Below are 14,258 nucleotides of genomic sequence, written 5' to 3' on the forward strand. Positions count from 1 at the left end.
ACATGCAAGTAGCAATATAAACCATCCCCAGTACTCATTGGAGCAGAATAATATGTATTTAAATGTTAAAAGGTACATGTTTTATTTCTTTGAAACATCACTTTAAATCAAATGTGTGTCATATTTTGTCAGTAAATGCTTTTTTGTGTGATTGTTTATTGTATATTACTGAATAGTTTCTATTTTGGTATCGTAGGAGCTGCAAGCAGAAATTGATGACCACACAGAAGTATTTCATTCTTTGGATGAAAATGGTCAGAAAATGCTTAAATCACTAGAAGGATCTGAAGATGGAGCCCTTCTGCACAGGCGGCTGGAAAGCATGAATATCAGATGGAATGAGCTCAGGAAAAAATCCCTTAACATCAGGTAATGGGCAAAAATAATATAAAAGATTAAACTTGACACTGCTCTTGTTATGTCTGACTCTTTTCTTTCCTGGACACAGAAGGACAAGCACACAGCTTGCAGAAGCTGACTAAAAAAAGTGCATGTTTCATTTTATTGTCAATCTAAAATATACTTAAGGAACATTTTCTGGTCACTCTCAAATTACAACAATACATTCTACACATATTTCTGAATGACATTCACATGTTTAAGTATTTTGGCAGGCTATGAACCTACATTTACACATGTAAATTTAAATATGCTTTTATTTTTTCATGTTATTCTTAAAATTAATGATTCTTTTGATCATGTAGAGCAGTGCTATACACTAAAGAACATTTTACACTTACGTCTGCCATGAACTACCATGCCATGGTCAACTACTCTCCATTTTGTACATACCAGCCCATGTTAATACACATAGACAATCTTTTGTAAGAGGAAATTACCTATAGTTTTTATATATTGGTACTACTGTGTTGCTACTACACAGTTCTGGTTCTGTTTTAAAGGCCAATTGGCTAAAGCAGTGGTTCTCAACCTGTGTAACCTCAGGACCCACTTTTGTCCTTTGTCATTAAGTCGCGACCCAAAGATAATTTAATTTCTGAAACATTATCATTAATTCGACAAAACAACTTGTGCAGTACTCCACAATGTATATATGCACATTTTAAACAGTTTATTTGGTGTGGCAGTGTAATTATATCTTAAAATAACACTTAATAATAATTGTTATTGGATAATAGTTGGTTTGGATGCAGAGTGTGTGGGCACTCTGGGTCCACAGAGTGTGTTGGTGCTGTGGGTGCACAGTGCATGTGGGCGCTTTGGGTGCACAGTGTGTGTGGGCACTGTGGGTGCAGAGTGTGTGTGGACACTGTGGGTGAAGAGAGTGTGTGGACACTGTGGGTGCAGAGCATGTATGGGTGCAGTGGATGAAGAGAGTGTGTGGGTGCAGAGTATGTATGGGTGAAGAGAGTGTGTGGGCATTGTGGGTGCAGAGCATGTGTGGGTGCTGTGGGTGCAGAGCGTTTATGGGCACTGTGGGTGCAGAGTGCATGTGGGTGCTGTGGGTGCAGAGCATGTGTGGCTGCTGTGGGTGCACAGTGTGTGTGAACGCTGCTGGTGAAGAGTGTGTGGGTGCTGTGAGTGCAGAGCAAGTATGGGTGCCGTGGGAAAAGAGAGTGTGTGGGCACTGTGGGTGCAGAGTATGTATGGGCACTGTTGGTGCAGAGCATGTATGGGCGCTGTGGTGGTAGAACGTGTATAGGCAATGTGGGTAAAGAGTGTGTGGGGGCGCTGTGGGTGCAGAGTGTGTATGGGCACTGTGGGTGCAAAGCGTGTGTGGGCGCTGTAGATGCACAGTGGGCTTAGGCACTGTGGGAGAAGAGAGTGTGTGGGCACAGAGCATGTATGGGTGCTGTGGATGAAGAGCATGTGTGGGTGCTGTGGGTGAAGAGAGTGTATGGGCAGTGTGGGTGAAGAGAGTGTGTAGGCGCTGTGAATGAAGAGAGTTTGTGGGTGCAGTGGGTGCACAGCATCTCACCCCTCACCCTGTGGCCAGCTCTCTTCCTGCTTCCTCTACTCCAGCACTACTCTAGGACCAGCCCCCCACACTGCCCGCCCTTCTTTGCCTTAGAGGGGGAGTTTGCATATTAATGAACTACCTCTGCATTCATATGCAAATCACATGGAGGTTTACTAATATGCAAATCCTGCAATTTCCATATAAATAAGCATTGGGCAGTGCTAATGGCACTTGAGGCTGGCCGAATGTCAGGAGAGTAGAGCCTGCTGCCTGAACAACAGAAACAAGCATTCTGGCAGTCCCTGTCAGTAGTGAAGAACAAGCTCCTGGGGATCACCTCACCCGGGAAAAAATCCCAACCCCCTTCCGCCCAGAGAAGATGAAGAATAGAACGTGTCAATAGGTGGCAACCCTCCACTCCGCCACCCACTAAACACAGGGCTGCAACCCACTTTTGGGTTGCGACCCACTAGTTGAGAACCAGGGGGCTAAAGGATAAAGGATTAAGTAATGTTTGCATTACTTAATACTGATACTTTAAAATCACTTTTATTGTTATGGTACATTTTCAGAAGATTAAACAGAGTAAATTGATTGGAGTTTTGGTAAGCACTAGAAAATGTATGTTTCTCGTAATTTTTTTCAGTGTTTCACTGAATTGGGTAGTGTTGTTTAGTGTTATTCCTTGTCATTCAGGTTTGATTGTAACTTTTTGTTTTCTGTAATGAAAACTAACCACTGACATATTTATTGAAAAATATACTTATCTTTCAGCATGAATTAAAGTTGTTCTGTTGCTAGATAATATGTCCTATCCCTATTACACCCAAAACCAAAAAAATATATATATTGCAGTTTACCAATGTGGTGGTAGATGTGGTGGTTGCAATTTATTTTCCTTTACTTTCACCTGGAGACACTGCCAGGAACACACTTCCTAGTTAGGGTGGTTGCATTCAGTCCTCCTCTCTATGGAAGAGCAATGTAGCCAGCCTTAGTCAACCTGTGGAGTGAGCAGTGTTAGATGGACTAGTGAATTTAGATGGACTTTACATAAGTGACTAACAACATTTTTTTTCGACCCTCTGTCTCATACTTTTGCTGCACAATATTTATAAACAATAGCAACTTTATGGTAATTTTACATGGAGAACAAATTTTACAGCTGTAGCTCAAAGGGGATTGTAACACCAGTGTATTATACTGTGTGTTTGTGTGTAAGTTAATGTGATGCTCTGTGTGCTCTGGCTTTCACTTCCAGTAGCAAGATACCTATTTAACATTTCATAAGCTTAATATTGGGCCACCATTGTAGACTTTCATCTGAAAAGTTAATTGCCTGGCTACTATAATCACCCACTGACTTGGAATAACTATGCAATTCAGGAAAGTTAGCGGAAAATCACCTGCATACTGTTCCAGGTAAGTAGCGTAAAACATTAATGTCTATGTAAACCTGTTTTAGCATTTCTTATTTGCTCCCTTTGGTCTATTTAATAAACCATTTGAAGCATCTGTTTGATCTGTGTGATAAGTGCAAAAATAAATATTGATCTTGTACAATATGCTCTTCAAACATTGGAATGGAATGTTCTGCCCAGCCATATGCTGTTCGCATGGTACTATCGCCCTTAGGTAAAGCTACATATAAATCAGCCCCTTTGTGTGTCATCTCAAAGAGCCCTAAGTCTTATCCTAGACTATAAAATAAATGGCATTTATGTTGTAGAAATCTGAGAATTGGAGTGCTACTTTTAGAGAGCAGGACTGACAACACTTAGCCCACAAACAAAGCTGTGCTTGAGTTTTTTTCTGGCACATTGAAATACATTTCTCTCTACTTGCATGTGAAAATGAGCATGTATGAGCAGCACAGTGGTGTAGTGGTTAGCGCTTATGCCTTGCAGCATCGGGGGTCCTTGATTTGAATCCCAGCCAGGTCACTATCTGCAAGGAGTTTGCCTGTTCTCCCTGTGCTTGCGTGGATTTCCTCCGGGTACTCCGGTTTCCTACCACACTCCAAACACATGCTGGTTGACTTCTGTCTAAATTGGCCCTTGTATGTATGCATGTGAAATATGGACCTTAGACTGTAAGCTCCTTGAGGGCAAAGACTGTTGTGAATGTGTAACTATGTTAAACACTGCGTTAATTGCCGTTGCTATATAAATACCTGAAATAAATCAGTGTATTGCAGAGATGTACGTTTTTGTTTTTTTAAATTTTGCCTTGACATACACTTTGATGCAATAGGGTCAGTATTGTAGCCAGGCAAATAACAAAGGAGTAATGGTTAGAATGGCGTGTTCCTTGCTCTCCAATCATAGGTTTTATTTAAGACTTTATAAAAGCACTATATTTTATCTGATATTCTAAAATATCATAATCCTTATGACTTCTTCCTGGCACAGTTATAAATCCCCCTTATATGAAATGTACATCATTCATGTTGCTAGTTTAGTCATATAGCTTACTATAGCCATGTTGCCAAGCAACTAAAATCCTAAGGAATTATCTAGTTTGATATGGTTTCTTTTTAAAAACTCAAATATATATATTTTAATTAATGAAAACCAGAGTCATTTAAAAGTGTAAACATTAATCTAGCATGTTCAATTGAGCAAGAATCATAAGGGAAATATAAGTCTTTGCCAGCAAAGCATTTAATTATCTAAATTTTAGCAGCCACAAGTGGTATGAAGTATTTAGTAAAAAAAGGTATAATTTTTTTAGCAGTGTAAGTAATTGGCACCATTTTAGAAATATAAGCTTATTCATTTACTGTGCATGCATCCTTACAATATTAATGACAGTGTAGCAAAAATCTGTATCCTTATCTGGTAGAATATGGTCAGCATTAGTTAATATGTGATAGTCTCACCCCCATTTGATAAACATGACCTGGAGTAAAAGCTGAAAACCTGAACTTTGCCCCAGGTCTGATTTGCCATGCCTTATTCCACAATGTCTTCATATGTGTCTCCATGGCCATCTTAGTCGAGGAGCAGGGCTTTGCTTTCCAATATCAGACCTGCCCCCCAATGACTTGTCAAATGATGTTATGAATAGTGAACTAATATCTGATGGGGAAAGTGATCAACTGGCAAAAGTGGAGGAACGAGAGAGCAACAGCACAGAATGTTGAGGTATTAATCGGCAGCAGGAGAGGTGGAGAAAAGTAGCAAAGATCCACAGAATGAATAATGAGGGAACAAGGATAACCTTGCACATATGGTCCTTTTTAATAGGCCTTCAGGGTAATAATAGGCAGGACAGTAGTGACATCACCAACTGCCATTATGTGATCAGATAATCCAAATCAAGTGATAATCCAAATCACCCTTCAAACAGAGGAGTGCCTAGGTGCTGTCACATGTCAGGATGCAGTCTGCAACTTCTTGTGAGGCATTCAAGGCAAACAATAGATTTTTAGGGTACTGCTTAGTCACAATTAACCTAACTAGATATTTCTGATAACATAGCAAATCTTCACTTTGAGCTTATGTACACATTAAACTATATCTGAATAGACACAACCTAATTTAATAGCAAGTGCTTGTTAAGTAAAGTTGTCTTCTGTGGTCATGTTTAGGGGCGACCATGCACTGTGCGAATTTTGGCCGGTTCTTGAGTAACTGGCCAAAATTCACCCAATGGGTGCCACTGTAGGCATGTCATCAGCTGATTGAAAGTGCCAGATGGAAAATCTTCCTAAAAACGGAGCGGGCAGCCAATGAGCTGTTCAGGTATTCTGACATTGGCACCAGCCGCTATCAGAATACAATGCAAACAACAGAGAATCCTCGATCGACACACTTATAGTGTTGACTGGGGAATCTGCTCTATTTTTTTCATTCAGTCTGTGGGTTGAATGAGAAAAACTGAGCAGTGTATGGGCAGCTTAAGTTTACGTATGAAAATTACCTTTTTGTAAGCAGCTATAAATACTCATAACAAACCATAGACAAATGTAATTACACAGCCGGCAGTGAGCTTTACATTCAAGCGATCGGGCGTCTCTAGAGACGCTAGATTGCTTGTATTAGCAGCTGTCACTGCTGTTTCCGGTCCCGAGATCCGCTGTGCCCGATGCGGCCGGGACCGACGCGGCTCTGTGACAGTATACGAACTCCCTTTGATCTCCTCTCAGTCCCCAAATGCAGGAAGTGATGTATGTTACATCACTTCCTGCATTCAGTGTCACTCTCCAGCTACAGAAGCTGATGAAGCAGATCTCTGCTTCATCAGCTTCTCTGGGGGTCCCTAGGTGACATTAGGGGTCTTGGAGACCCCTGATGTCTCCATAAAGAGGACCTGTCATGTAAATTGGCTATTACATAGGGGGCTTCTTAGCCCCCCTTGTCATAGCAATAAAGTTGTGTGTAAAAAAAAAAGTTATACAAAAATTAAAGGAGAACTATGGGGTTAGGGCTTTTCCAGACAGGAATATAACAGACACGCTCCTCAAAGGATACAGCTCCAATGTACAGAAGTCCTAGCATTGAAAACAGCCACACCAATGTCACCGATGTATAGAACTAACTTTATTTCAGCACAGTATTGCCTCTGGTCCGCTCTTCTCTGACATGTTTCAGCCAGACATACTTAATCGTAGATGCGTCAGTGAGGGACGGACTGGACGTGTAAATTTGTGGCATAGATGGAGGTGAAATTATATTGATTTTATACAAAGGAATATAACAAAGTTTGAAATATGGTAAGGATTCTTTCATTTATGATTTGAGCGTTTAGAGATTTAGCATAATGATATTTATACAGCTTTTATGAGGGGAGTAGAGGGGTGACGATGGCAACTGATGTTATGCTTATTTACAATCCATTAAACAAGCAGGAAGGTACAAAGCTACAAACCCTTTAACAGTTAATTGTATGGTTACCTAGCTAGTTATGTGGTGTACCAGTGGTGTGAGTGTCTCAAGACTACCTGAACAAAATCACAATTTTTGGGGGCGGGTTAAAGTGTTTACATGTATGTATGTATGTATGTATGTTAAATGCGTAGTTAGCTATGTGGCTAGATCTTCATCTTCAATCTGACAGTTCATTATTACAGCAGTGGAAAGTGTCTCAGATGTGCACAATCTAGAATAACAGTATTGCTAGCATATGCCCTTGTGCAAACCCAAACAAGGCAATTGTTAAAGGAGAACTGTGAGGTTAGTGCTTTTCCCCATAGTTCTCCGAAGGGTAACGGGAGGACACAAACTAGCATCCTCCTGTCACCCAAAGCTCAGTATCTTGCGGTATACTGAGACGCCGCAGCTGGAACGGATCCCGACAATTATGTCTGGATCTGCCCAGCTGCTTGAGTACAGCTGGCTCTGCCTATCTAGAGGCAGAGCCAGCTGTACCCGCCCCCTGCGCTTTTTTGCGATTTTGCGGGCGCACGCAATTTTAAGGATTTTTTTCATTTATGGTACTTTTTTCATTATATAGTTTAAAAAAATAACCCCCCCCCCCCACACACGTGGTGATTATATACCTCCAAAAGAAAGCTCTATCTGTCCCCAAAAATGTTAACATAAATTGCCAGGCTATAGTCCGGTCATGCCCCCCCATTCCCCTGAGAAGCTCTGCCATTGCAAGTGACAAGGAGAAGCTTCACAGACATTGATGCTTGCCCCTTCCCCCACCATCACCTGGAGAGGAAGAAGAGGGCATGAGAACAGAGCACATCGCCACTGTAAGTCCCTTTTCTATCTTACATCGGTGACCTCCGCACTGCGTCACATTACTGACCTCCACACTGCGTCACATTACTGACCTCCGCACTGCGTCACATTACTGACCTCCGCACTGCGTCACATTACTGACCTCCGCACTGCGTCACATTACTGACCTCCACACTGCGTCACATTACTGACCTCCGCAGTCTGCATTACATTACTGACCTCAGCACTCTGCGTTTATTATTATCGCTCCCTCCACCCCTCTGCTGGGCCCGGCCGGCAAACATGTAGGTTGGAAATTCAGACGTTTTCAGATATTGCTTTCTACATGATTGCTCCAGCTCAGTGACTCACTGAGTAGTGAAGCTAAGATCCGGATGACAGACCTGGAACCTGCATCTTTAATAGTAAGTCAACCAAGGCAGTTCCCTTACTTGGGTTTCTTCTAAATCAATAATAGCATTTTTGCTCATATTTTGCTGTTTACATAATGTTCCTACTAATTGAACTCTGTCTGTTAATTGCTATAATATATTGCTCATCATGGTAACAGTGCTTGTGACGCTGCCTCTTTTCTTCAGCAATAAATTCTCATCAAAGAGCAGCTCACACATTAATTATTACTCCTCATCTAAAAGAGAATGGTATCATTATGAAATGAGCTGCACATCTGCCATGATCTTTCTCCCCCTGACAATAATGTGATGCATAATGTCTTGTAGGTCTCATTTAGAAGCCAGCACAGAGCACTGGAAGCGATTACACATCTCTCTGCAGGAGCTTCTTGCATGGTTGCAGCTAAAGAATGAAGAGCTAAAGCAGCAGGAGCCCGTTGGTGGGGATGTTCCTAAAGTGCAAAGCCAGATTGACACGCATCGGGTAGGAGGTTTTTTTTTTCATTGTTTTCTAGTGTAAAAACAGCATTACTTCAATGAAATCTGTCATAATACAATCACAGAAAAAAAGACCTCCTGTTTATTTCAAGGGACTATCGGATGTAGATGTTTATACTAAAACAACAAAATAATCCAAAAATATGTTCACAATTTGCAAAAGTATATATGGACCTTTTTTTATAAAGCTTTCTACAAAAGAAAAGTGGATATGCTCCTCTTAGAGGTAAAGCTTAACTCCAGCTATAAAGATCTATATATACTTGCATTAGTCCAGCTTGATACAATGTAAGTATATGTAATTTATCTCTGGTAGGGCCATGGGGATCCTGTAAAACACTGCAGTAGCTGTATCTACTACAGTGTTTTAGAGCAATATTCTGGGTTCTGTACTACACCTGTGCTGAGCCACTTTTCCTCTGCTGTGAAAACATAGAGGGTTGTTCACTTGACACAGCAACCATTCAGGGAACACATAGGCAGCCAAGTGAATAACCCAGCCAAAGTGAAGTAAGCCGAACGTTGTTCGGCTATTCACTTCTGGCTTGTACGGCTGATTTCACAGCATCGTACTTCGGTCAGCTGCACATGCTGCGCATGTCATTTGGGGATGCTGATCTGTCATTAGAACTGAGGAATTAATCATCAATGCTTGCAATTACAAAGGTCATTGAGTGCCTATTTTAAACATTTTAAAAATGTTTTACTGCTTGCCCAAAATGAAAACAATTCACTGCAGATAGCCTGGCCACAATTCTACTTTAACTTTTAGTGTCTTCAAAACAAGATATTGATTTAGTTTTCCTCTGTCCACAGTAAGCTCCCCGTGGGTAAAAAGGGGGGCATTTCAAACAAAATAACTGCTTTTTAAAAATAGAGTTGTGTTATGTGTCACCTCCCCTCCCTACCTGCCATGAGCACAGAAGCTGTTGGATAGCAATGTGTGGATAGGATGGCACACCAATACAATTATCACTTACATTGTTTTCACTAAATCCCTCTTGTATTATCACTTGTGTGCTGAATGCTCAAAGCTGAGTTGAATTGAAGGATGTTGGGCTTCTCACGGCAGGGGAGGGGAGAGTCCTAACTACTGTACATTTTCTTTTGTTTTTGCATGGAAACCACCCCTGTACCCTGTACCCCTTTATTCAGGCAATTAAATTTTTTTGCTTTAGCAGTGGTTTCACAACAATTAGTTGACCTTCTAAAACTAAAGTGGACCTGTCATTATTATTAATACCTAAGCTCATTACTATTTAGGGCAAGTAGTGGTTTCCATGAATAAAAAAACACTGTTTTGCTTATCTCTCATGTGATCTAAAGGCTAGGCCAAAAGTTTGACCTCTCTGCAGACTTGCAGTGAAACAAGTGGATCATCAGGAAGCAAAGCCTTCATATAAAAACGGATGTTTCCGTGTACATACTGTATATAAATATTATATAATCTCCACATTGAAACAAAGCTTATAACTAACTAAACACACTTTAAATGATTTACTTTTACTTCTACAGAATAAACTTTTGCAAAACACAGATTATAAAGCAAATAATAGGTTATATACCAGAAGAAGCATCTCTTTTTGCCAATGCACAGTCCCTTTATGCCACTAAGGAATTCAATTCCATTGAAAGGCCCTTTCTCCAAGCATCTTTAGGACACCTTGTATTTGGCCCAAAGTTCTGTAATTGGGTTTCAGTGTTGTGTGGCCATTCACGCTCTTAGATATTTGTGAATGGTATGTTATCCCCATCCTTGTCCTTGTACATGGGTACTAGATAGGGCTGCCTATTATCTCTATTACTCTTTGCTATAGCTTTAGAGCCCCTAGCCATTAGAAGCGATCGGCAAGTAAGAATTGAGGGTATTACACTTGGGGTTTCTTCATTTAAATATCTAGGGATAATCATTACCAGTGATCACATTCAGGCAATTGCGTTCAATATAGATCCCCTTATGCAACATGTTAAAAGTAAATTACTGACCTGTGCAAAACTATCTTTTTTGGTTGGTGAAAGAACCAATCTAATTAAAATGATACTGTTACCAAAATGCTTATATACAGTATGTTGTTGCATATGCTGATAAAAATCCCCAAAACCTGCTTTACAGAAAAAAACTTCCAATTTACTAATTTTATTCAGTATCATTTCAGGCGGAAGCTAAAGCTCGCTACTTCAGAAAGGCATAAATCTGAAGTGGACATGGCTCCCCAGGGTATTTCTGTATTACTTAGCAGGCCAACTAAGTGCTGTTTTTTATGACTCCTTGCAGGAGAGTACTACCGCTCTCCTTACTGGTATGACCATTGGGGTGGATGCTGTAGTGACTGCGGATGGCGCCGCATCAGATTCAAGTAGTAAAGTATGCCACCAGCACAGCAAATGGTTACATTTTCAACAAAGGATAATTTTATTGATGCACACACATCTCGTCACATAGCAACATTTCGGGGCCACTCTTGCCTGGTGAAGGGGCCCTTAGTGGCCCCAAAATGGTGCTATATGACACGATGTGTGTGCATTAATAAAATGATCAAATGATCAATCAGTTTTAATCACGGTGTGCTGGTGACATACTTTACTACTTGTTATGACTCCTGGCTCAGCTGATGCTTACCGGGCTAAGGTACTTAACTTACCTCAATTACTCATTTATTGAATGAGTAATTGATTGCCCAGGTTGTACATACCCATTATGAACTTGGCTAGATTGGTTTAAAGAGTTATAAAGTTAGAATTTTATCCTTATACACTGACCTGACACTATGGGGTAATTTGATTTTTTCTCATCCAAAAATATTACCAGATACACACGTGTGGATGTAGGGGAGTGGTGACTCTCCTGGATGTGTGCAGTGAAGGTACACTGTGTTGCTTTGACCAGATGTGGTCAAAATATGATTTTGAGAAATTTACTTTTATAGATATCTGCAATTACGACCCACATTTAATTCTCAGTTTGTAACTAGGCATGGGCTCAATGTTCGACTCCAACATCAGCAGTTTGTGTGTTCGGCGAACACATGAACGGTCAGGGCGTTCAGCAGGCTGTTTGCCTGCCGAGCGCCTCACAATGCACTGTGTGCATTGGAGAGCCCTGACTGGGTAAAGCAATGCACCTGACCACAGGTCAGGAACAAGACTTTGCCCAATCATGGCACAGGGCTTTGGATAAGCCATGATTGGGCAAAGTAATGATGACTTTGCCCAATCATGGCTCACAGCAAAGTCCCAGCCCCACACTATATAAAGCTGCTTACACGGCAGCCTTATGTAGTGTGTTGCTGGAGTTAAATAGAGGGGGTTTCTGTTAGTGTAGTGTAGTATAGTGCAGTGTAGTGTAGTGCAGTGAAGTGAAAACTAACTGGTGTCATTGTAGTGAAGTGTCAGAGCTTTTCTACAGCATTTAATGCTATACACAGTACTGTATATAGTATTATTTCCTATGCTGTATATTTGCAGTCTTTTTTTGTGTCAGTGGTGTCCCTGGTGTCTCTCCTGCATCACCGGTGTTCCCATTTTTTTTTCTTTTTTCTTTTTTTTCTTGTGTCGCACGTGTTCCCGTTTTTTTACTTCTTTTTTCATTTTTTCTTTTTTTATAATAAGCAAGTGTACAACAGTTTATAGTGCACCAAGCACCACATTTGATAAAGTATTGCACCCAAGCACCAATTTCCAATCCCACATTCTTATAATACAATTTTATAATAAGCCCCACATCATGCCTGAAAGGCAAACAAGCAGACAGGTGTGTGACAGTCAATTTAAATAGAATTTTTAGAGCAGGGTTCAATCCTGCACTCGTCAAGAATAACTGAAGGGTTGCGGTGTGAAGGCACCGCTAACACTAAAGGCCCAATCTTAAAGCACCTGTTGTAACTTTCATCCAACATCTGCAAAAGAGACACCAGAATTTACCCAAAAAATCTTTAACCTTGTTCCCGAGTGTCCTAAAATGTGGCCTCTTCATACAGGCTGCCTCCCCAATTTGTTGTTTACAAGATTAAGGGAAAACCAATTACTGTTAATTTAAATGTAATTTTTTCTTTATAAATTTCATTTTTGCTGCAGCAGGTTCTATACATTGTACAGATGTGCCACTTTAAAGGCAGTTTAAGGGGACCCCCCAGGCACGATATCTAAAGGAATTTTTCATTTTTATTGTTTCACTTTAAGCAATGATAACTGCCCCTAAAAAACTGTATTTTTAAAAGTGTTTTTTTTTCATTGATACATGTCCCCCAGGGCAGTACCCGGATCCCCATACCCTTTTTTTGGCCAATAACTTGCATATAAGCATTCAAAATGGGGACATTTGATTTTCCGAGTTCTGGTCCTTTACATTGAGTTCTAAGTTTGCGTTAGAACTTTTTCCATGTTCGAAAGTTCGAATTAGAACCAAACTCAGGTGTGTTCAGCCCATCACTATTTGTAACCAGTGAGGTTTGGATCTCGTCGCCCCCCAATTGGAATTTTAAATCCCAAGGACCTAAAGTTCTAGTCTACATATTATATTTACACTTGTTACCCACAAAATTAGTGAAGTCCCCCCTGGCAATTAAAAGCAACTGGCAAGCATGCATACCCTCTATCTCAGATGATGAGTAGAAGGATTTCTGTTCCTCAAATCAGCCTGTATTCCTAGCTGTGAATAATAAATATATCCAACTTTATATTGTGCACCAAACTGTGACTGTGACTCCACTGTGACTTAAAAAAATGGGATGTATCCCCACATCTAACTGTTGGTGATGCTCCCAAACACTAGCTGTCTTTGTTCACTTGCTCTGATATTTTCCAGTAATTACTGCATACTGGAAACAAGTAATTGCTAGACTTTCATCTATACTATCACTTCAGATTCCATTCAGCAGTTTAAATGAGGAGAAACAGTACACTTGGATATTTCTGACACTGTTTCTAGTGCGTAAAATGATAGCCATTAAATGGATGCAACCTGCAGCTCCTACGATCTCCAAATGGTTAACCTTGATCAACCAGCTAATTTCCTATGAAAAGCTTATCTATGAACATAGGAATTGTCCACATAAATATCATAAAATGTACAGATTTTGAGAGGCGTCCGGCAGGGCTGTAGCTACCATGGGGCAAGTGAGGCACTCGCCTCAGGCACAGCTGAGAGGGGGCGCAGCCAGGGCCGGCCTGGCTACGCCCTCTAGCCTCTGTTGCCATGGCGAGCACAGGGAGCCATTGGCAACAGGGGCGCCAGGCGGCCCACACAGCCGTGGCTTGGCAGGGAGAAGAGGAGTGGCACAGGCTCCAGCTTCTCCTCGGATCCCTGCTGCTCTCCCACACCTGTATGGGCAGAGGACTCTCTGTCCCCAATCTCTTTTTCTATTCTAAAAAGGAAATGCCAGGAGTCTGTTTAGACCCCTGATATTTCCCCGAAGCCCCCCAACAGTGAAAAAAAAATAGGCATAATAATTTTTTTTTTTAAACCCACAAAAAGACCCCCCCCCCCACACACACACACATGCGCACATTACTAGACATGTGGAAAGACTAAAAATTTGTTTCGGACTAAATGAACGGAAACGAAAAATGTTTTCATTAGTTTCGTCAAACAAAACAAACTTTGATGCTATTTTGGATTTGGCCACCAATGCATTCTGCACATGCGCTCCACCATCCTGGAGGCGGGGCACATGGCGTCACATCCCGGACAGGTCTGTTGGGGGGCTCAATTTTCTGTTCTTGCCTCGGGCGCAAAAGGAGCTAGCTACGGCTCTG

The 14,258-nt window shown here is 41.1% G+C and overlaps 1 protein-coding gene across 1 annotated transcript in view; it reads left to right on the forward strand.

The window, feature by feature from the left end:
* Positions 1-214: 214 nt before the first annotated feature.
* The window catches only part of LOC108790770 (dystrophin-like), a 505,563-nt gene continuing 491,519 nt past the window's right edge, over positions 215-14,258 (forward strand). Inside the window, exons 1-2 of the mRNA XM_018561111.1 lie at positions 215-369; positions 8,334-8,490. Coding sequence (XP_018416613.1) covers positions 263-369; positions 8,334-8,490 — 264 coding nt within the window. The 5' untranslated portion in view covers positions 215-262. The remainder of the gene's footprint in view (positions 370-8,333; positions 8,491-14,258) is intronic.

This window comes from Nanorana parkeri, unplaced genomic scaffold (assembly GCF_000935625.1).
Source record: "Nanorana parkeri isolate BGI_ZX_2015 unplaced genomic scaffold, ASM93562v1 scaffold500, whole genome shotgun sequence".
Taxonomy (NCBI): Eukaryota; Metazoa; Chordata; class Amphibia; order Anura; family Dicroglossidae; genus Nanorana; species Nanorana parkeri.